Raw genomic sequence first — 22,157 nt, forward strand, 5'->3', positions numbered from 1 at the left:
AGCTGCCATGTAGGCCAGCATCTTCAACTCCAGTTCGACCCCTAGCCTGGGAACCTAAAGACAAAGATCGAATTTTTCTTATCCACATCTCAGCAAAACTGTCAACTTGTGTCTTTGTAAAATGGCCTTTTATGAAGAAATATCCATCATGAGTCAATGTGACTCTTAATTCTGGTGCATCATCTGACGGTTTCCCATGGAGCTTTTCTGGTGATCTTGTCCCCAGTCCATGCAGAGTATTTCAAAGCATCTTGAAGCTAGTTTGACTATACCTTCCTGTTTGACTATACCTGTCCCTTATTGGGCTAATCTTAGAGATTATTTAATAGTGATTAAGACTTAAAGATGGTCCTTCCTTGCCCATGATCATGTGATGGCATTCTCTCAGAATTATAAAAGCTATTATTGACACCTCTGCTTTTTGTTACTTCCCAGTCATTGGTCTGCAGTTTCTGAGAATTGTTTTCTTGCAGCTTGTGTAGCTTTGGTGCAAGTGAATAAGACGTGACAGGCCTATGACATGACAAGCATATGACACATGATGGCAGGTTTGAGTCCCACATTCCTGAGACTCTACGGAGTCACCCAGGACAACTCTTCTTGGTCCCTTGTTCTGCTATGTGGCTATAAGGACAAAAAATTAAAATAAACCCAAGCAAGTTTAGATACATGTCTTTTTTTTTTTTTTGTCTTTTTGCCTTTTCTAGGGCTACTTCCCGCAGCATATGGAGGCTCCCAGGCTAGGGGTCGAATAGGAGCTGTAGCCGCCGACCTACTCCAGAGCCACAGCCACATGGGATCTGAGCCGTGTCTTCGACCTACGCCAGGACGGGAACTCCAGGTTTGAGAATTTAAATTCAACTGCTGAGAGCCTTAGGGTAACTGTTTTTTAAAGGGAACGCCATAAAATTTTGAGAGGCTTGTTCTTATTCTTTTATTAAATTTTGAACATGTTGGTGATGATACATGAAGCACAGTTTCAAGTTTCTCTTTCTGCTCTATTTGAAAGCTGAGAATTTCATTATACTTGACAGAAATGAATTACAGGAAGACATGAATATTGCCGTCATGACATCTGAGCTTCATAAACTTAGTTAAAGAAATGGTTCCCTAGCTTTTTGCCATCCTTTGTTTTTGAAATGTTTATAACCACTGAAATAGATTTCTTTTTCATGTTAAATAAAATGCCTTATTTAAATGTTTTAATACTTTACTCAATGACATAATTTCCTGACCACAAATTTGATGCCAAATTGGCTCTACTTTTTTCCACTTTTAAGTAAAAGGCATGAGATGATTTGTACTAATGCATAACCAGCTGAAGTTAGGAAGGGCCTTGCAATGTTTGATGGCTTTAAATGCATTGAACATGGTTATTCTAAAGTTTCTGATCCCTCCTTATTGGAAAATTTTCGTCCAGTGAAACTAAAAGTAGTCTTGAAAAAAAAAAACCTCTGAGGCATATTTTAGCCAGTGACATGATAATGAGACATGCTTTAAAATATGGCAGTGTAACCACTTGACAAGCTTTTCCCCATCCATAGAGCTTATCATTATAAGCTGTTAAGGTGTCTACCTTCATGGCAGCCACAGGAATGGCGTAAGTGGCAACTTCCGTGTTAATGCCACCAAATCTGTTTGCAGAGGCTTCAGGTTTGTTTGAACTGGGGTTTAATACCTGCATTCCATTCATTGTATATTGTCTGTGAAGATTAGGGCTTGAAATTTTGTTAAATGCAAAGTGTAAAAGAGTGGTTAAGTTTATTATTATTTTTAGAAGAAATGGTTCATTTAGAGTGTCTTAAAGGGTGTAATTTTCTCATAATATGTTACCAGCCAGGTTTTACAAACTCATAGAATGGAGTTTTCAGAGGGGACGCAAGATCCTAATCAAAGTATCAGAGACACCGCAAACATGACAAACAACCAGGGACCTTCCTTACTGGAATTCTTTCATTTATCATGTTAGTTCTAAGAATAGAAAAAAAGTAGTGGGTACGTAGGGTCCTAGTCTAACTTAAAGTGGAAATTTTCTGGGATCGTGGCACGAAAAGATCACATTAGTTCTATTACTTGCTGTTGAAGGATGTGTCTCAGTCGAAAGGCTGTTGAGCATAGCTCCCTGTGAGGATACCTAGAGAAGATAACTTGTCATTTGTTAAAAAAGGGTAGAATAATCTTAGCTGTTTTCTAGTCATGTATCAGGGAGACAGACTAATCCTTCAAAAGCTTTAGAAACGTATGGCTCTGTGTTATTTCTCCTAGCCTGAAACCTTCTTTATAGGGCAAAATCCTGCTGGTGCTGCCCAGTTTCCTGTTGCCTCATGGCAGAGTTCCTCCCTTCCTCATTTGGTCAGCAGTTCCATTTCTGTTTTCTGGAAGCTGTGCTGAATCTTCTGTTCCAAGCACCCTCAGTTTGGTCCCTAAAATTCAGGTCTTTGTAATCTGAACATTCTAACTGGTAGAGATGTGACAAAACTCCTGGTTGAATCACATAATGTAAACAAAGGCATTTCTGTGATCCAGCCCACCCCCCTTTTGTTTTGTCCTTTCAGGCCCACACTTGCAGCTTATGAAGGTTCCCAGGCTCGGGGTCGAATCAGAGCTATAGCTGCCAGCCTGTACCACAGCCACAGCAACTCCAGATCTGAGCCGCGTCTGCAACCTACACCACAGCTCACAGCAGTGCCAGATCCTTAACCCACTGAGCGAGGCCAGGGATCAAACGTGCAACCTCAAGGTTCCTAGTTGGAGTCTTTTCTGCTGTGCCACAATGGGAACTCTGATCCAGGCCCTTTTTTAAGGTTAAATGATACAATAGGCTCCCCCCACCCTTATCCTTGGTTTTGTTTTCTGCAGTTTCAGTTACCTGCAGTCAACTGCCGTCTGCAAGAATTAAATGGAAAATTCCAGAAGTAATTCCTAACTTTTAAATGACATGCAGTTCTGTGTGTGTCCCATGATGAAATCTTACTCCATCCTACCTGGCATGTGAATCATCCTTTTGTCCAGTGTATCCACCCATTAGTTACTTAGTAGCCAATCTCAGTTACCAGATCAGCTGTTGAGGTGCTATTGTTCAGCACCCTGATTTTACTTAGTGATGGCCCCAAAGCTCAAGAGTAGTGATGCTGCTGACATCAGAAATGCCAAAGAGAAACTGGCAAGTGCTTTCTTTAAGGGAAAAGGTGAAAATTCTCAATATAAGAAAAGCAAAAAAAATTAACATGGTGAAGTTGCTGACGTCTGCACCAAGAAGAAATCTTCTGTCTGTGAGATCATGCAGAAAGAAAAATAAATTTGTGCTTGTTTTGCCGGTACACCTCAAACGGGAAACATTAAGGCTCTGTACTTAGTGCTTAGATGGATAAGGCATTAAATTTGTACAGTAGGAGTTTCCTTCATGGCTCAGCAGTTAACGATCCCAACTAGGATCCATGAGGATGTGGGTTCAATCCCTGGCCTTGCTCAGTGGGTTAAGGATCCGACATTGCCGTGAGCTATGGCGTAGGTCGCAGACATGGCTTGGATCTGGCATTTGCTGGGGCTGTGGTATAGGCTGGCAGCTGTAGCTCCGATTTGACCCCCAGCCTGGGAACTTCCTTGTGCCATGGGTGTGGCTTTAAAAAGAAAAAAAAAATTGTGCAGTAAAACATTTTGAGGAGGCAGGATCAAGATGACACATCAGGATGACCCTGAGCTTACTTCCTCCCGCAGACACAGCAAAACTGCAACTACATATAGGACAGCTGTCTATGAGAACAGCCAGAAGATGAGCAGAACATCTATTCTCAAACAGAATATAAAGGGAAAACCTCATCAAGACAAGTAGAAGGGAAAGAAGTGATCTAGTTATCACCCATGGCCCTGGCAGGTGACCCACAAGAGGAAGGGGATGTCGCAAACTGGGAGGCCCTCCCTAATGAGCAGGAGGTTCCAGCCCCATGTTGGGCTCTCCAGCCGAGCCCCCTTAACTGGGTTTGAAAACCAGCGGCTTTGCCACGAGAGCTAGATGGCTGTTGGGAACCAAAACTCTGCTCTTACAGGGGTCATGCTTGCACTTGCTTGCTCGGAATCCCAGCACAGAGTCAGCAGATTGAAAGGCATCTGGTGTTCTATCCAGCCTGCCAAGGCTGCACCAGTATCCCCTCTAGTACCCTCCACCTGCCAGCTTCGACACATGCAGACTGCAGAGGGACACCGGTAACAGCAAATACATTGGACCTTTGAACAATACAGGATTGAACTGTGTGGGTCCACTTATTTTTTTAAATTAAAGTATAGTTGATTTGCAATGCTGTGCCAGTTTCTGCTATATAGCAAAGTGATCCAGTCCTACATATATAGATACATTCTTTTTCTTATATTATCTTCCGTCATGGTCTATCCCAAGAGATTGGCTATAGTTCCTTGTGCTGTACAGTAGGACCCCATTGCTTATCCATTCTAAATGTAATAGTTTGCATTTACTAACCCCAAACTCCCAGTCCATCCCACTCCCTCCCCCCACCCACTTGGCAAGCATAAGTCTGTTCTCTATGTCTGCAGGTCTATTTCTGTTCTGTAGATAGGTTCTTTTGTGCCATATTTTGGACTCCACATATAAGTGATAACATATGATTTTTGTCTTTCTCTGTCTGACTTACTTCACTTAGTATGATAATCTCTAGTTGCATCCATGCTGCTGCTAATGGCATTATTTTGTTCTTTTTTATGGCTGGGTAGTATTCCGTTGTGTATATATACCACATCTTCTTAATCCATTCATCTCTCAATGGACATTTGGGTTGTTTCCATGTTTTGAATTGTGCTGTCATGAACATGAAGGTGCAGATATTTTGAATTAGTTTGGTCTGGATGTATGTCCAGGAGTCGGATTGGTAGATTATATGGTAATTCAGTTTGTGGTTTTCTGAAGAACCTCCATACTGTTTTCCATAGTGTGTGGGTCCACTTATATGCAAATTTTTAAATTAAGTACATATAGTGCTGCATAAACTGGGGTTGATCGAATGCACAGATGTGGAACTGTGGACTCAGATGGCTGACTATTGGACTTGAGTGTCTGTTGGTTTTAGGATCCATGGTGGACCCTGAAACCTTCTCCCATGGAATAATTGTATGTGGTAAAGGCAGTAGATCAATTGCTTTAAAAGCTAGTAGGAAGGTAAAGAGAAAATTCATAAAATCAGTTACATATGTGTGTGTGTGTGTGTGTGTGTGTATACATGTAGATAGATAGATAGATATAAACTTCATGGTAACCACAAACCAAAAACTTAACAACAGATGAACAGAAAAAAGAAGAGAAAAGAATATAGCACTAAACAAAATCATCAATCCATGAGAGAGAAAAATAATACGATATTTTAAGTCAAATATACCTCAGTAAAAAAGAATATATTTTGAGACCACTTTTATTATAATGTATTGTTATAATAATTATTCTTATTGTTGTTAATCTCTTACTGTGCCTAACTTATAAATTAAACTTTGTCACAGTATGTGTGTTAAGTAAAAAAACAGTACCATCCACAATTTCAGGCATCCACTGGGGTTCTTGGAACCACATGAATACATGGGCTTACCATACTATCACGGAATTACATAATCATATGAATTGTGGTTGTAATATATTTTTTAAAATATCCAATTATTTTTCCCTAAGAATCACACTTTACAAAATACAAGCGATGAGGAAGACCATTTGGAGAACTAATCGCCTTCAGTGTCAAGCAGCAAGGTGTCGGAGTGCTCCTGTAGGTTTCCCAGGGAGCTGATTCAGAGGGAGGCTACAGCCCGAGGGCAAGCCTGGCTTCTGGTCTTCACAAGGCTTTCATCTCCTTGGGGAGGCAGTGCTAACACACAAAGAGAATTAAAGAGCAGTGCCTGCAGGATGCCTATGACCCAGCTCTAAATGTGGTGGCAGTTTCCAAGGTGTGAAACCCTTAGGATCTGGAACAATATGAAGGCTTCATGGGAGAGATGGGACCAGAGCTGGTCCCGAAAGGAAGGATTTTGTAGGGAAGTCATGCTAGACAGGAATGACCTCATAACTCCAGCTCCATCAGTGTTGAAGTTCATTGGGTCTAGCTCCAAGGATTGGACTGACTTCCAATTACAAGGTCCTCTGTCCAAGGCTTTGCTTACCATCCCATGGCAGCTTTTCAGAGTTCATAGGAAGTGACTACTTAGGTTCAAATTTTTGGCAAGATGGGCTGGTTGGGAAAAGCAGACATTCTGACAGAATGTGATCTTCACCCTCAGGGCTGGCTGCGGTGGACCACATCAACACTGTCCTTCGGGAAGGTGACCCTGAGAACACGCTGCTTGCCCTGCAGAAACCAGAGGCCCAGCTGCCCACTGTTTATCCCTTTGCTGCTCCGATGTATCAGAACGAGCTTTTCAACCTCCAGAAACAGAACGCCATGGTAAGTCAGAGGAGACTCCGGTAACGGAGATGTTAATTCTGAGTCTAAGCAGTGAGGAGCACTGTTCAGGAAAGGTGAGTGGGAGTGTAGAGTCTTTCACTGGTACTGATCCCTGGCTCGTTGGCCTCCCTGCATCACTTCCACCACCACCTTCCTGCTTAAACTAATGTTTTTCTTTAAGAACTTAAGACCATCATTAGGAAATGCAGGTAGGACCCTACCCAAAAACACAGTGAAAACTAGTTTTCTTATTCTGTGTGATTTTTAAAGAACTTTGGATAATTTAATAACTATACTGAATTTTTTTTTCTTTATAGGGCTGCACCTGCGGCATATGGAAATTCCCAGGCTAGGGGTTGAATCAGAGCTGCAGCTGCCAACCTAAGCCATAGCTTGTGGCAATGCCGGATCCTTAACCCACTGAGCAAGGCCAAGGATTGAACCCGCATCCTCATGGCTACTGGTCGAGTTCATTACCACTGAGCCACAACAGGAACTCCCCAAAGTGTTTGTTTTAATATGTAATACTTTTGGGTATAGAAAAATAAGCTCTAAATCTGCAAAAATAAGCTCTAAATTGAGAAATCTGCAACCAAGAACATCAGCACCATGGCTTTGATTTTTGTACATGTGTGCTCGTTATTAGGCAAATAGCATTAAGCAGTAATAATCGTATAAGGTTACAGTAAATAAGAGCATATATACTAAGAGAGGATTAAGCTGAACAATGCAACAGAATGAAATGTACTAAAAGTAGAGCCAAGAATTTAATATATGAAAGAGCTAGTATTTCAAAAACATGGGGAAAGAAATGAAATCCTTAGATGTTTTTATACATTTGGGAAAGAAAACATTACCTCACCACTCAGAACAGAATAAATTTCCAGTATTAAAACTTAAGTGTAAAAAATAATTTAAAAATTAAAGTTCTGGGGAGTTCCTGTTGTGGCTCAGCAGAAACAAATCTGACTAGTGTCCATGAGGTTGCGGGTTTGATCTCTGGCCTTGCTCAGTGGGTTAAGGATCCGGCGTTGCCGTAAGCTGTGGTGTAGGTCGCAGACGCGGCTCGGATCCCGAGTTGCTGTGGCTGTGGCGTAGGCCAGCAGCTGTAGCTCTAATTCAACCCCTAGGCTGGGAACCTCCAGGTGTGGCCCCGAAGAGCAATAAAAGAAAGTTCTGGAAATTCCCTGGTGGTCTAGTGGTTAGGACTTGATGTTTTCACCAGTGCATCTGTGGTCAGTCCCTGGTCGGGGACTGAAATCCCTTACCAAGCTGCTGCACACCATGGCCCAAGATAATAATAATAAAAATTTAAAACTTAAAGTTCTGGAGTTGCCTGATGGCCTAGTGGTTAAGAATTTGGCATTGTCACTGCTGCGGCTTGGGTTCCATCCCTGGCCCAGGAACTTTTACATGCCATGGGGACAGCCAAAAAAAAAAAACCCCAAAAAACAAAAAAAAAAACCATTGAAGTTCTAAGGAGACATTGAGGGATATTGAATCTAAAAATCAAAAACAGTACTGCTTCCACCAAAAAACGAAAAAGTGGGAGGCCAGAAGCATGAAGAAGCAATTGACAAAATAAAGACTATACAGATGACAAACACACACAACGTGTTCAAACTCAGAATTAAGTAAATGTAAATTAAAGCAAAATATAGTCATTTTCAGCAATCAAGACTGGTAGAGTTGAGAGAGCTAACCTAGTGTAGGTATAAATTAGGGGCTGTGAGCATCTCCTGCACATCAAGGAGAATGTGCATGGGGCAGCCTTTCTGGAGGGTGATCCTAGTAATGTGTCTCCAAGGCTATTATCCATTGTCCTGACAGTGATGTTGCTGGGAAATGGGTATAAAGACTGTGAACCAAAGAGTTGTAGCCACAGGGATGTTTCACAGCATTGCCCATAGTACTGAGAAACAGGCAACAAGCCATACATTTAACTAACAGCAGATTGCACTCTACTATTTAAGTAGAAAAAGCGAGATTAAAATATATAGCATTATCTTGTTCTTAACAGTAAGAAAAGAGGAGTTCCCATCATGGCTCAGCGGTTAATGAACCCGACTAGCATCCATGAGGACTCGGGTTCAATCCCTGGCCTTGCTCAGTGGGTTAAGGACGGGCGTTGCTGGGAACTGTGGTGTAGGTTGTGCATGTGGCTCGGATTGGCTCGGATCCTGTGTTGCTATGGCTTGGCATAGGCTGGCGGCTTCAGCTGTGGTTATAGCCCTAGCCTGGGAACCTCCATATGCCTCAGATGCGGCCCTAAAAAAAGACAAAAGACCAAAAAAAAAAAAAAGAGTCAGAAAAGAAAAAATGGTTAAAAAAATCAAAATCTCTGTAAATGTCTGTGTGAGTTGAAAATGAATAAAAGTGTTTACCGCTAAAGGGGTTGGATAGTAGGATTTTTTTTTTTCTCTTATCCTCACTTGTAAGATTTACTATGTTTTAGAAATAGAAAGGTCCTACAGTTGACCCTGAAACGACAGGGGTATGAATTGCCCATACCCCTTATATGTGGATGTTTTTCAGTAGGAAATACTATAGTACTTCACAAGGCGAAGTTGGTTGAATCCAGGGATACAGAGGGACAAGTACATGGAGGAACCATTTATATGAAGAATGAAATTATACACAGATTTTTGAGCTGCGTGGAGGTTCAGCGCTGCTAACCCCAGTGTTGCTCAGGGGACAACTGTATTTTTTAACAAAAGAAAATAAGTTATTTTCTTAAATTGCACAAAGGTTCTCTTGTTAACATAGCCATGCCTTTGAGGCCCAAGGCTACTTTGGCTCTGGCACAGTCATTCACCCGCTAATGGTCAGGACTCAGCCCAGCCTTTCTTCTTTATTTGTCTTTATCCTTTTGACTATATACCACTTTAGATATTCGTGGTGACTCTCAAATAATTCCACTTGGCTCCTTACTTGTCATTTTTTTACCTTCCTTATATGTTAAACTTGTGGTTGATGTAAGGTATTTGGATAAAACTTACGTGTTCCCTATAAAAACTCTTCTTCCCATTTGCTTTGAAGGGTAAGAGTATGCCTTTTTAAGCTAAACTCAATTTGCTGAGAGATTTCTGTGGAGATCCAGAAAGCTATAATGCATTTTAACATAAAATATTATATATAAATAATATCCTAAGTATGAACATAGATATATCAGGGTTGTTTAAATTTTGTTTTTATGTTGTTTCAACATGATAAAGAAATAACCCTTTTGAAGTTGGATCAAGTCAGTATAAAACGGTTACATGGAAGAGCACATTGAATGGGGAAGGCGTTCTGAAATATGAGATGTATTTTTTAAATAAGGCAACTTCTTACTTGCTTTTCATAAAGATTTACCTCACATTTCTTCAAATATATAGGCCTTAGACTATATGTGAAATTTCTACCCATTTATAAAAATGTGATTTAAAGTCACTTTTTTGGAATTAGAATTAATATTTTTGTCTTAAAGATTTCAATTTGCTTTTTCTGGGGATGTAATCTTTAAGGGAAATTCTCCCCTCTTTTCCTCACCCTTGGTTCAAACTGAAAATCATTAGCTATGCTGAAATCTAACCTTGAGCTTGTAGGCAGTAACAATATTATCTAATCCTTGGCTAAATTATTGGTAAGACTGAGCCTGCAAGCAGCCCATATAGCCACTAGTAGGAATCAGCTATGGCAATGCAGCTGTTTGTGGCATCATAACTGAAGTTTGTAATTAACTCAGTCCCCCGAATGATCATCTACAGAAAACCCAGAAGTCTTTTACCTGTTCCTTTTTTTTTTTTAATTGAAATATTGGTGATTAACAGTGTTGTGTTTCTGGTGTATAGCAAAGTGATTCATATACTCTTTTTCAGATTCTTTTCATTATAGAGTATTACAAGGTATTGCCTATATAGTTCCCTGTGCTCTACAGTAAGACCTTATTGTTTATCTACTTTATATTCAGTAATTTGTATGTGCTAGTCCCAAACTCCTAATTTATCCTTCTCCCACCCTTGATACAAATGAACTCTTTTTTTTTTCTTTCTTTTTTAAGGGCGGCACCCACAACACATGAAAGTTCCCAGGCTAGAGGTCAAATTGGAGCTGCACCTGCTGGCCTACACCACAGCCACAGCAATGCCAGATCAGAGCTGCATCTGTGACCTACATCAATGCTCACTGCAATGCCAGATCCTTAACCCAGGGCCAGGAGTCAAACCTGCGTCCTCATGGACACTAGTCAGGTTCATTACTGCTGAGCTACAATGGGAACTCCCTAAATGAACTCATTTACCTGTCTTTAAAGCCAATGAAAGGACGGTGGCGAGGGAGCCCTCTTTGTCCTGGCCTCTCCCAATCTTTGGCTTTTCATTGTTATTTGAAATGTTCATTCCGTAGCCCCATCACATATTTGGGGAGCTTATATTGCTGTATGTTTTCCAACAGAACTACTTGCCCCATGAGGAGCTCGTAATTGCAGTGGAAATGCTCTCTGCTGTTGCTTTACTAAACCAAGCCTTGGAAAGCAATGACCTTGTGTCTGTGCAGAATCAACTCAGAAGCCCAACAATGGGTTTCAACAATCTGGACGAGATGCATGTGGAACGGTAAGGGCACCTTTCCAAACCTCCTGTCAGTGCAGAAATGTGTGTTTGACAGATCTTGCAAATTAAGGATTGTTCCTCACTGAAGAAATATCCACACTTATTTTCTTGAAAACTTGTCTACTTCTCCTAAGAGTCCTTCTAGTATTAGAGCCCCTTCTTCACGGTATTCCTTTTAGGGGAACAAAGAGACAAAGGAGTATCATCCTGTGACAATTACCGGCTGACTGTGTCATCAGCAAAAGTCATTCGATAGGCTAATATAATAAGAAACCTTGAAAGCTTCCCTTGGGCTTCTCTTGGAGATGACAGAATGAAGAAGATTTGGAAGCTACCTTAATAATCATCCAGTCCAGTTTTCTTATTTTACTGATAAGGAAACCAAATCTGGATTTATGGACCCAAAGTTGGGGAATTGGGCCCCAAACCCCATTCTTTAAAGGTTAAATCAAAGGAATCCTGAGACCATAGTGGATCATAGCCATAGGTCAAAATCTCAACTTAGGGCCTTTTTTTTTTTTTTTTTTGTCCTTTTTGTCTTTTTTGTCTTTATAGGGCCAGACCCGCGGCATATAGAGGTTCCCAGGCTAGGGATCTAATCAGAGCTGTTGCTGCTGGCTACGCCAGATGCGAGCCACGTCTGTGACCTACACCACAGTTCACAGCAACGCCGGATCCTTAACCCACTGAGCTAGGCCAGGGGTCGAACCTGCAACCTTATGGTTCCTAATCAGATTTGTTTCCGCTGCGCCAAGTTAAGAACTCCTCAACTTAGTGTCTTTCATTTCACGTTCCTGAAATAAGCTACTAGACAGTATAGTTGGTAGAATTGTGAAACACTATAGCAGATCTAGAGAGAAAATTAAGGGGCCAAAATGAGGAGCCCTGTTAGAAATTGAATAAGTTAAAAACCCACGTTAAAATGAGGAAATTTTCATCCTGGAATCTTGTGACCACCAGGGGGAGATGTCTGCATAGATCGCGGCAAAAGCACTTTTCAGATACTGGCTCTATAATCACTGGAATTAGGTCAATTGGATATTTCTCTTGGTCAGGTACAGTTGTACAGGAAAAATTTAAGACTTCTTAGATTTTTTTTTTTTTTTTTTGGCTTTCATCCTTTTAGGGCCACACCCACGGCACATGGAGGTTCTCAGGCTAGGGGTCTAATTGGAGCTGTAGCTGCCAGCCTACACCACAGCCACAGCAACACCAGATCCAAGCCACGTCTTCGACCTACACCACAGCTCACGGCAACGCCAGATCCTTAACCCACTGAGCAAGGCCAGGGATCGAACCCCCAACCTCATAGTTCCTAGTCAGATTCATTTCCACTGTGCCACAACAAGAATTCCATGACTTCTTAGATTTTTTTAAGAAATGGTCTTCAACCACTTCTTTATGTAGAGAATGGCCCCAAAATAGTAGGGCAGTGGATTTTCCCTGTTTTTAGTCATCTTGGAAAAACCAGTGCTCTTACGCTGCTTAAATATGACCCCCCCCCCCCATACTTGGGGGTTCCTGATTCCTATAACTCCTCAGAGGCTATTTCCAAGGTAATTTATTTCTGCCTCCACTGTTTATATTAATGGTGCCGTCTCCTCCTCCTTCAAGCTTAGGAACCTCAACCTGAGACTTCCTCTGCCCTCTGTGAGGCACCCTTGTGCCATGAACAGCCCGCTCACTTTTCTCCCTGATGGCAGCCAGTCTGTGTGCACAGTACCTCCGCGGAATGCGTCCTGGTGACCAGTTTGCTGAGACGGTTTACCTTCGCTTCTGAAGTAGCCTCCTAAGTGGGCTTGCTGTGTCTTTTCTGTCTTCCTTCATTCTTCTCTAACCAGGCTCTGCTGCGCTCTCTCAGGCTAGAGAAAGCAGAGTTGGTCACTGGCTTAGGAAGCCTCACAGTCACATGGGCTTGTGCATGAGCCAATTATCAAGACACATCCAGAGTCCCCCAGCCACTTCCCTCAAAGTGACAGTACCCTTGATGTTAAAATCGCCTGTTTTGGTTATCAATAATCCTCTCTTCTCCCATCCCAATTTACACATAACTCTTTTTTATTTTATTTATCTTTTTATTGCTCAATGAATTTATTACATTTATAGTTGTACAATGATCATCACAAACCAATTTTATAGGATTTCCATCCCACACCCCCAGCGCATCCCCCCTGCACTGTCTCCTTTGGAAACCATAAGTTTTTCAAAGTCTGTGAGTCAGTATCTGTTCTGCAAAGAAGTTCATTATGTCCTTTTTTTCAGATTCCACATGTCAGTGAAAGCATTTGATGTTGGAGTCTCATTGTCCGACTGACTTCACTTAGCATACATATAACTCTTTAAGGAAATGGTCCCCTACCCCATCTGAGGACCACTTTTACACCTGTGATTTTCAACTGGGGCCACAGATACAGCTTCAGAGTTCAAGTGTTCTGTTTGACAACCTTTTAAAATGTGTGCTTGTTTAGAGTCGTCTTTTCTTTTTTGTTCTTTTTATGGCCACACCTGCAGCATATGCAGGCTGGGGGTGGAACCAGGGCTGCAGCTGCCACCCTGTACCACAGCCACAGCAACTCAGGATATGAGCTACTTCTTCAGCCTACACCACAGCTCACGGCAACGCTGAATCCTTTAACCCACTGAGCAAGGCCAGGGATCAAACCCGCATCCTCATGGACACTAGTTCGGTTCTTAACCCTTGGAGCCACAGTGGGAACTCTCAGCTTGTTTAAATAGTATTTTAAAAATTTGATTTAAGCATTTTCTGGGTCACCTGGATGACCTAATATTGACATGAGCTTTCTGGGCCCCCTTTGGTTTTTATATTGAATGTTGCATTGGCCCTGAGTGATCTTCCACAGCCTCTGCATTTCAGTTGCCACATGAGCTTTTATTCTAGTTCTTGGGAACCCAAGTTGGCAGGTTTTCAAGTTGGAAAAACTCTGGGCCTGTCCTTTAGGGTTGTACAAGTTCTTCACGGTACATGGGGACTGGACAGGCCATCTGGATGAATTCCTGCAAAGTCTCTACCAGTTTACCTTGGCTTTTGCCCTTGGGGCTGTTTTTTCCCAGAAAGATTCTTTTGTCCAGTTCTCATGAGAGTGATGGAGTGCTGGCATTGGCTCTAGGCATATGCTGTTCCCAGATTAATTGTTCTAAAATGTCGCTGTGTTTATAATGCTCCTCTGTTTGACTGTGCCCTGTTCTCATCTGAATTACTCAATGTGGTGTTCTGCCCTTTGCTCCAGCTACATCCCTCCTCATGGTTTGCACTTCAGCCAAGCTGGATCGAACACACGCTGTTCTTTCTGGCTTATCTGCTCCTATGCGTGCTCCTCTCACCACCAGGAATGCAGTGCCTGTCGCCCATCTCTGCCTGCCACAGCATTGTGCTTCCAAGCCCCACCCCGCTGCCACGGATGATGGGCGCGTGAACTCTGTCCATGCGTCTCCCACGTCAGCTCATGTCATCTCTTCTGAGGACTAGCCTGATGCGGTTAGAGGAATGTAACCTTGGAGGCAAAAATAGCTAAGTTTGACTTCTTCTAGCCAAGCCTCTTTCTCTTCATCTGTAAAACACAAAAACAAACATACGCAACAAAGACACATACTGTGCATCTGCAGAAAAGTTTTTTTTTTTTTTTCCTTTTTATGGCCACATCTGTGGTGTATGGAAGTTCCCAGGCTAGAGGTCAAATCGAAGCGGCAGCTGAGGCCTGTGCCGCAGCCATGGCAACACCAGATCTGAGCCATGAGCCATGTATAACACCGGATCTTTAACCCACTGAGCCAGGCTAGAGATCAAACCCACGTCCTCACAGCGACAAAGTCAGGTCCTTAACCTGCTGAGCCACAACAGGAATTCCAGCAGAAGAGTTTTGAGGGTTAAGTGCTTGGTTCAGTATCTGTCTCAGGCAAGGTAATTCAACCCTAAGGATTTCCCTCCACATCTCCCTTGCAACCCCGTTACTTCTTCTCATAGGGACTGTCTCTACTTTTATATCCTTTCCTATGCTCTGCTTTTTGTGCCCTTTTTGAGTTTTTGTCATCCTATCTAATGGACTGAAAGCTCCTTGGAGTAAAGGCTGCATCTTGTTCCCCCTAATCTCCCTATCGTGTCTGCCATAGGTTTTGCCCATAGTTCCTGCTTAATAAACACCTGCTGAATGAAGTTGGAATTTTAGTCTTAGAGTTTCCCATGTCTGTTAGAAGGACCTTATTAGTCTATCCGTAGTAGACGGTGAAGAGAACTCTGAGAGTGATGGGGAGGGAAAGGGCATGAACCTGATTGGGTAAACTACAGAATATTATCCAAAGCTGATACCTTTAGTGCTGGAGACTAATACTCGTTCAGAAAGCCTGTGGAGCGCTGTTATGTTATTGCTAAATTTTTTCCCCTTAGGCTAGTGTTTGCTTGCTTCTAAAGAAATGATGAGTGATTATAGATTTTTTTTTCCCTTTGTTCACCCTTAAGCTTTTTCATTTTATTCCCATCGAGTCATCGTTTGGATGTCAAGCACGTGAAAGGCCTGTAAGGACTTCGCACTTTCTTACAGAATGGCCCCCACTTAGAAGGGTGCTAACTAGTGCAGGTTGTCATTTATCCCCATTGTCGTTGTGATCGGTATTTTGTGTTCTCTGTGGCTACTAGTAAGTATAGCAGAATATTTTCTTAAGGTCATAACTCTTGATAAGATGAAAATCTCACACAGGACACTGAGACAGTTTCAGGCCTGTGTTTGGGGAGGCCTAATTCACCCACAGAAAATGAATCCTCACCATCACTTGCTATTCAGAATGATGTTTTTCTCTCTCAAGCTACACTCAGTGGAAGACATCTCAGTGTCACCCTGGAGTGTGCAGAACTTTAAGGAAAGCTGTCACAACCAGGAAAACAGTTTAGACTCAACATGAGGTTACTTCTTTTATGTATGTGTATATAGAATGATTTTTATTTTTTTCCATTATAGCTGGTTGGCAGTGTTCTGTCAGTTTTCTACTATACAGCAAGGTGATCCAGTTACACATACATGTGTACATTCTTTTTTCTCACATTACCATGCTCCATCATTATTGACTAGGTATAGTTTCCAGTAGAGGTTACTTCTTGTAACTTCTGCTGGTAGCAAATCCGTAGGTTCTATTCACAAGTCAGACTGCATAGTGAATCAGTATGTGAAAAGATGCATAAGGCAACTCAACTATGGAGCTTCTACACTTTGAGCTAGACTAGCTCATTCATGTTGGCCTAGGGTTGTAACATCAGATGTATAACTTGGGAATTTCTGCAAATGAGAAAACCGATGATGAAATGAACATTTCTTAGTAGTGTGTCAAGATGGATCATCTTTTTTCTCTGAAATTTCTCAAAACAAGAAAAATAATCGGGAGTGTTGACCAAACACTATTTTCCAGAGGAATGTGCAGAATGGGGGGGGGGGGCAAGTTCAGAAATGAGGTGTAAGTGTGATGACAGTGAGGTGACACAGGAGAGAGGTGGGGAGTAGCTGCTGTGAAGCCTGAGGAAGAATGAACAGATGAGGAGGAATTCTAGGATATTCTGGGTTTTACTCATGCACCACCTCTTCAAGAAAACAGTGAAGATGTGTGTTACTCAGCAAGGTTTCTGAAACTGCATTTGCATTTTCTTTGATTTGTCCTTGCATGTATTAGGCCACAAGGTAACCCAGCTATCTTAGGGTTACCATAAAAAAAGGTCTCTCAGAGTTTGGATTTGGGAAAGGAACAAGAGAGAAAAAAATGACTCTTGATGGAAAGATTGGGAACCATGGTCATTCTGAGTTTTATCATGTAATCATACAAAGGAACCATACAACCATACAAAGGAAAGGGAAAATTGTTACCCAAAAACCCAAGTAATTGTTACCCCAAAACAGAGTTGAAAGCATTGAGGGTTTTTTCTGTTCGTTTGTTTGAGTACAAGATTGGAATTTGATTGGCGTGGTGGTTAATGAATCCAACAAGTAAACATGAGGTTGCGGGTTCGATCCCTGGCCTTGCTCCATGGGTTGGGGATCCAGCGTTGCCATGGGCTGTGGTGTAGGTCACAGATGTGGTTTGTATCTGGTGTTGCTGTGGCTGTGGCCGGCAGCTGTAGCTCTGATTCGACCCCTAACCTGGGAACCTCCATATGCCGCGGGAATGGCCCTAGAAAAGGCAAAAAGACAAAAAAGAAAGAAAAGAAAAAGAAAGGAATAAAAAGCATTTGTACATGAAAAGTATTTTTAAGAAAAAAAAAAAAAACCGTTAGTCTAAGTGAGGTTGGTGTTTGTTAACAAGGGGGCACAAAATTTGACTTGCCTTTCTGCTCTTTGTTTAACCTCATCTCATCACACGGAGCCCGTGTGTCAAATTTAAGATGCATCATGAACACAGAATGAACTTCTCCGAGTAGATGATAATTGTTTTCTCTTCTCCAGTTACGCAAATGCACTTCTCTCCATTAAACTGGAAGCCTTATCCCAAGGGCAAGAGAACTTAAGCTGGAATGAAATTCAGAACTGTATCGATATGGTTAATACTGAAATTCAAGAAGAAAATGACCGTAAGTATGGAACACTTTCCTTCTCTACTGACAGTGGGAGAATAAGGTTTCTGGACAACACAGTTCTCTCGTTTAGGGCTACAGATTTTCTGCCCACGGAGCCCTATGAAAACACACTCCCCTGGTGTGAATATATGTATTGATATATAAAGGTTCTTTCTGTACTACCATCCAGCATATTATAAACATGACAGAGCAAACCCAAAAAGACATAAAAGGATAGAATAAAAGAGTAGAAATATAAGTCCTAGGATTTTCTTATGTATTACTACTTGAGAGATGACTGCTCTAAATAACTCCGCTTTTTAAGCACTCGGTTTTATTTTGACCTTTCATTTGGGCATTTTTCTAAAGTGCAACACATGTTCCTGTCCTGAGAAGAAATTGCAACATAATCTCCCTGCTGCTTTATGATCTCAAATCATGGGGGTTTGCTGTGTTTCTAGAATTTATGAGCTTCCCGTATGAAAATGGATAGTCCCAAGAAGATGTACCCTGGGACATGCTTTCTTGAATGTCAGCTTGCTTCCTTGTCATTTGCCTCTTTCTTATAAAAATAGAGTGAAGAATGAGGAGCTATGTAACTTAGGCAATCAGTGTATTTGCTGTTTTTTGGTAGCATAAATGACCAAATCTAAGCTTCAGGCTGCCTTTTTCCATCATGAAAACAAACCAGCCATCCCCATCTTCTTTGGCTTTCTCTGAGCAGTTTGACATTGGATTAGGATTGCTGATGTCCTAACGACCCTCCAGCTTTGACTTGGCTTTCTAACTTGCTGGCTTCAAGTCTGCCAATAGAATAGGCAGGTCCTTCCTTCAGAATTTACGATGTTTTGTCCTAGCTTATTTCGGTAAGGTTTTATAACCTAAGTGTCCATCAACAGATGACTGGATAAAGAAGATATGTGTATACACACTCACTCACACACACACACACACACACACACACACACACGAATACTACTCAGTCGTAAAAAGAACAAAATTTTGCCGCTTGGAAGGTATTATGCTAAGTGAAATTAAGACCGAGAAAGACAAATACTGTGTGATATCACTTATATGTGAAATCTAAAAAAACTGAAGCTAGTGAATATAACAAAAAAGAAGCAGACTCACAGATAGAGTACAAACTAGTGGTTACCAGTGAGGAGAGGAGGGGAGAGACAACGTGGGGTGGGGGGAGGGGGAGTGGAAGCTACAAACCAGCAGGTGTAAGACGGGCTACAAGGATGTGCTGTACAACACGAGGAATATAGCCAATGCTTTGTAATAATTGTAATTTGAAAGTAACCCTTTTAAATTGTGTAAAAAACAGAAACTGCTACACTCTACGCTTTCTCTCTATAAATAGAAAAAAAATAGTTCACAATATTTTGTTGTAGCTGGTTTTGGTCAGGTCTTAGATCTGATCTTCTAATGCTCCATCTCTGATTTTGTTACACTAAATTCAGTCCTGAGATAAAAACACATGACTGTTAGTTACTTGAGTTTGCATAGTTTCCTTCTCTTTACTAGTTCTTGTAAGCCCTAGGCCCAACATCAAGGCTGGGTTTGCTTTTTTTTCAGTGTCTTCTCACTCCAGGCCTCTAATAGGAAGTGGGACCTTGAGATGGTGTACCATAGATGCTGCTGTTACATGGACGCCTAAACAATTCTTTTTTCTTTTCTTTTTTTTTTTTTTTGTCTTTTTGCTATTTCTTTGGGCCACTCCCGCGGCATATGGAGGTTCCCAGGCTAGGGGTCCAATCGGAGCTGTAGCCGCCAGCCTACACCAGAGCCACAGCAGTGCGGGATCCGAGCCGCATCTGCAACCTACACCACAGCTCACGGCAACGCTGGATTGTTAACCCACTGAGCAAGGCCAGGGATGGAACCCGCAACCTCATGGTTCCTAGTCGGATTCGTTAACCACTGTGCCACGACGGGAACTCCAACAATTCTTTTTTCTACTTTTTAGGGCCTCACCCACAGCATATGGATGTTTACAGGCTAGGGGTTGAATTGGAGCTACAGCTGCCGGCCTACACCACAGCTCGTGGCAACCCCAGACCCTTAACCCAATGAGCAAGGCCAGGGATCAGACCCCCATCCTCATGGATCCTAGTTGGGTTCGTTACCACTGAGCCACTAAGGAAACTCCCTGAATACTTCTTTTTATTCTGTCCTTTTCAAGTTGTGTATAGATCTACATTTCTGCAGTCAGTGACCACACGACATTCTGCTGCATCTCTGCGTTTCCTTTCCATGAGGCGTTTTGGGATCCCTGCAATCTGATGGCTGACACACCACCCACTTAGCTGTTTCGACATGTTGGCTTGGGAGCTGGTGGTTCTTGCCAGATGTTAGTTGGGGGAAGCAGTAATTTAAGCAGATGTTCGACATCATCTTAGGAGAAGAAAGGGGGGGTGGGGATGAGAGCCGATACTGCTGGGTGTGTGTGTGCTGTTACAAAGTGCAGTCCCCAGCCTCCTGCCGTTCTGCCTTCTTCCTCTTGACCCCCCACCCCAGCTCCACGCTTCCAGCCTCTCGCAGCAATGGTTTGGGTGCTCTGGCTAAAGCTAAGCCAGGGTAGGCAAAACACAAAATCCGGTTCCATCCACCCATGGTTCTTTCTGACCATTTGCACAACCCAGGTTGACTTTGGTGATTTCTGTGTGTCCTGATTATACAAGTGAAGGTGCTGAACAAGCATAGTTTTACTCTCATTCTCCAAACTGATTAAAGGGAGGAGGAGGGGGAATGTGCCATTTTTTGTCCCAGATCATCAGATCTTTTGTTTTTACCAAGAAAAGAAAAGCAGCATATATAAATATATATGTTTAATATATATTAATATATAGATAATAAATATATATTTAATCACATAATTATAGTTAAATATTATAACAATTATAATATAAACAATTATATAATATTAATACATATATATAATATATATTTAACTTTAAAAGAAAGGTGTCTTTTTTTTTTTTTTTGCCTTTTTAGGACCACACCCAAGGCATATGGAAGTTCCTAGGCTAGGGGTCGAATCTGAGCTTCAGCTGCCAGCCTACACCATGCCCTCAGCAACGTGGGATCCGAGCTGAGTCTGTGACCTACACCACAGCTCATGGCAATGCCAGATCCTTAACCCTACTGAGCAGGGCCAGGGAATCAAACATGCATCCTCATGGATGCTAGTTGGGTTCATTACCACTGAGCCACAATGGGAACTCAGAAGGGTGTCTTTCGTAGGTAGATATTTTGAAGCAACATTCTCTTTGGATTTGTATGGCATTTATCCAGATAACCGTACTACTCAGTCATTCTCCATGGGACATATCACAGAGCCATTATCACATTTCTTCTAACCATCTTGGCATGAAGGACATATGTCATAACCAGAATAGTTTTTATTATTTGTTTTTTTCTTTTTTGGCTGCCCCACTGCGTATGGAAGTTCCTGAGCCAGGGATCGGATCCAAGCTGCAGTTGTGACCTGTGCTGCAGCTGTGGCAACACTGGATTCTTAAGCACTGTGCCTGGCTGGGGATCGAACCTGCATCTCAGCTCTCCAGAGATGCTACCAATGGTGTTGTGCCATAGCAGGAACTCCTAGAGTAGTTATTTGAGAGACTAATATTTCCTTTCTAGAATTTAGGGGACTTACTACAAAAGATTTCATGTCTCTGTGTTTTGGTTTGTTGTTTTGTCACAATGGGGCATTTTTGTGTAAAGTTCTTGAAGTGTTGAGTTGGATATGTTTAGGTAATTTCTTTAAAAGCTAAGTAAAATATATATATATACTGTTGTGAAACAGGCATGAACTGCTCAGTAGAAATTAAATCACTTGAAAGAGCTGAGACTTGTTCATGGACTTTTTCTTGCCACCCCATCACTGCTCCACACTCCACGATCTAATCCTATATCTGAACTGTGGTGTGGATGAGGTATTCGGCTAATGGGAAATAATCAATGTGGAAGCAGAATTGAATGGAAAAGCTGCTAGAGGCATTTCCTCCAACTTGGACGCTTTGCTAATTTCTTAATAGAAAGTTCTCTTTTCCCATTTGAGCCATAGAGTGGCATTATTTTCACCATGTAGTTTAGACATGGAGATTTTCTTCCTGTGAATTTTTGCTTTTAAAATCTAGTAGGCACCATTCTTTGTCAGTTACCTCATCTGCTGTCTCAAATACACCACCTCTAAGGGAATACCCACTTTCTCACCGGGCTAGAATGTTTGGCATCACATGATGATTGAAAGAAGTTTGCTGGAGTTCCCGTCGTGGTGCAGTGGTTAACGAATCTGACTAGGAACCATGAGGTTGAGGGTTCGGTCCCTGGCCTTGCTCAGTGGGTTAACAATCCGGCGTTGCCGTGAGCTGTGGTGTAGGTTGCAGACGTGGCTCGGATCCCGCGTTGCTGTGGCTCTGGCGTAGGCGGGTGGCTACAGCTCCGATTAGACCCCTAGCCTGGGAACCTCCATATGCCGCGGGAGCGGCCCAAGAAATAGCAAAAAGACAAAAAAAAAAAAAAAAGAAAGAAAGAAGTTTGCTGAGCAGCAGAAATGAACACAACATTGTAAAT

The 22,157-nt window shown here is 42.0% G+C and overlaps 1 protein-coding gene across 1 annotated transcript in view; it reads left to right on the plus strand.

Annotated features, from left to right (window-relative positions):
• The window catches only part of IQGAP2 (IQ motif containing GTPase activating protein 2), a 338,102-nt gene that overhangs the window by 205,247 nt on the left and 110,698 nt on the right, over nucleotides 1-22,157 (plus strand). The window contains 3 exon segments of the mRNA XM_047778139.1: nucleotides 6,268-6,431; nucleotides 10,866-11,026; nucleotides 17,464-17,588. Coding sequence (XP_047634095.1) covers nucleotides 6,268-6,431; nucleotides 10,866-11,026; nucleotides 17,464-17,588 — 450 coding nt within the window.

The sequence above is a fragment of the Phacochoerus africanus genome, chromosome 4 (genome assembly GCF_016906955.1).
Source record: "Phacochoerus africanus isolate WHEZ1 chromosome 4, ROS_Pafr_v1, whole genome shotgun sequence".
In the NCBI taxonomy this organism is placed as follows: Eukaryota; Metazoa; Chordata; class Mammalia; order Artiodactyla; family Suidae; genus Phacochoerus; species Phacochoerus africanus.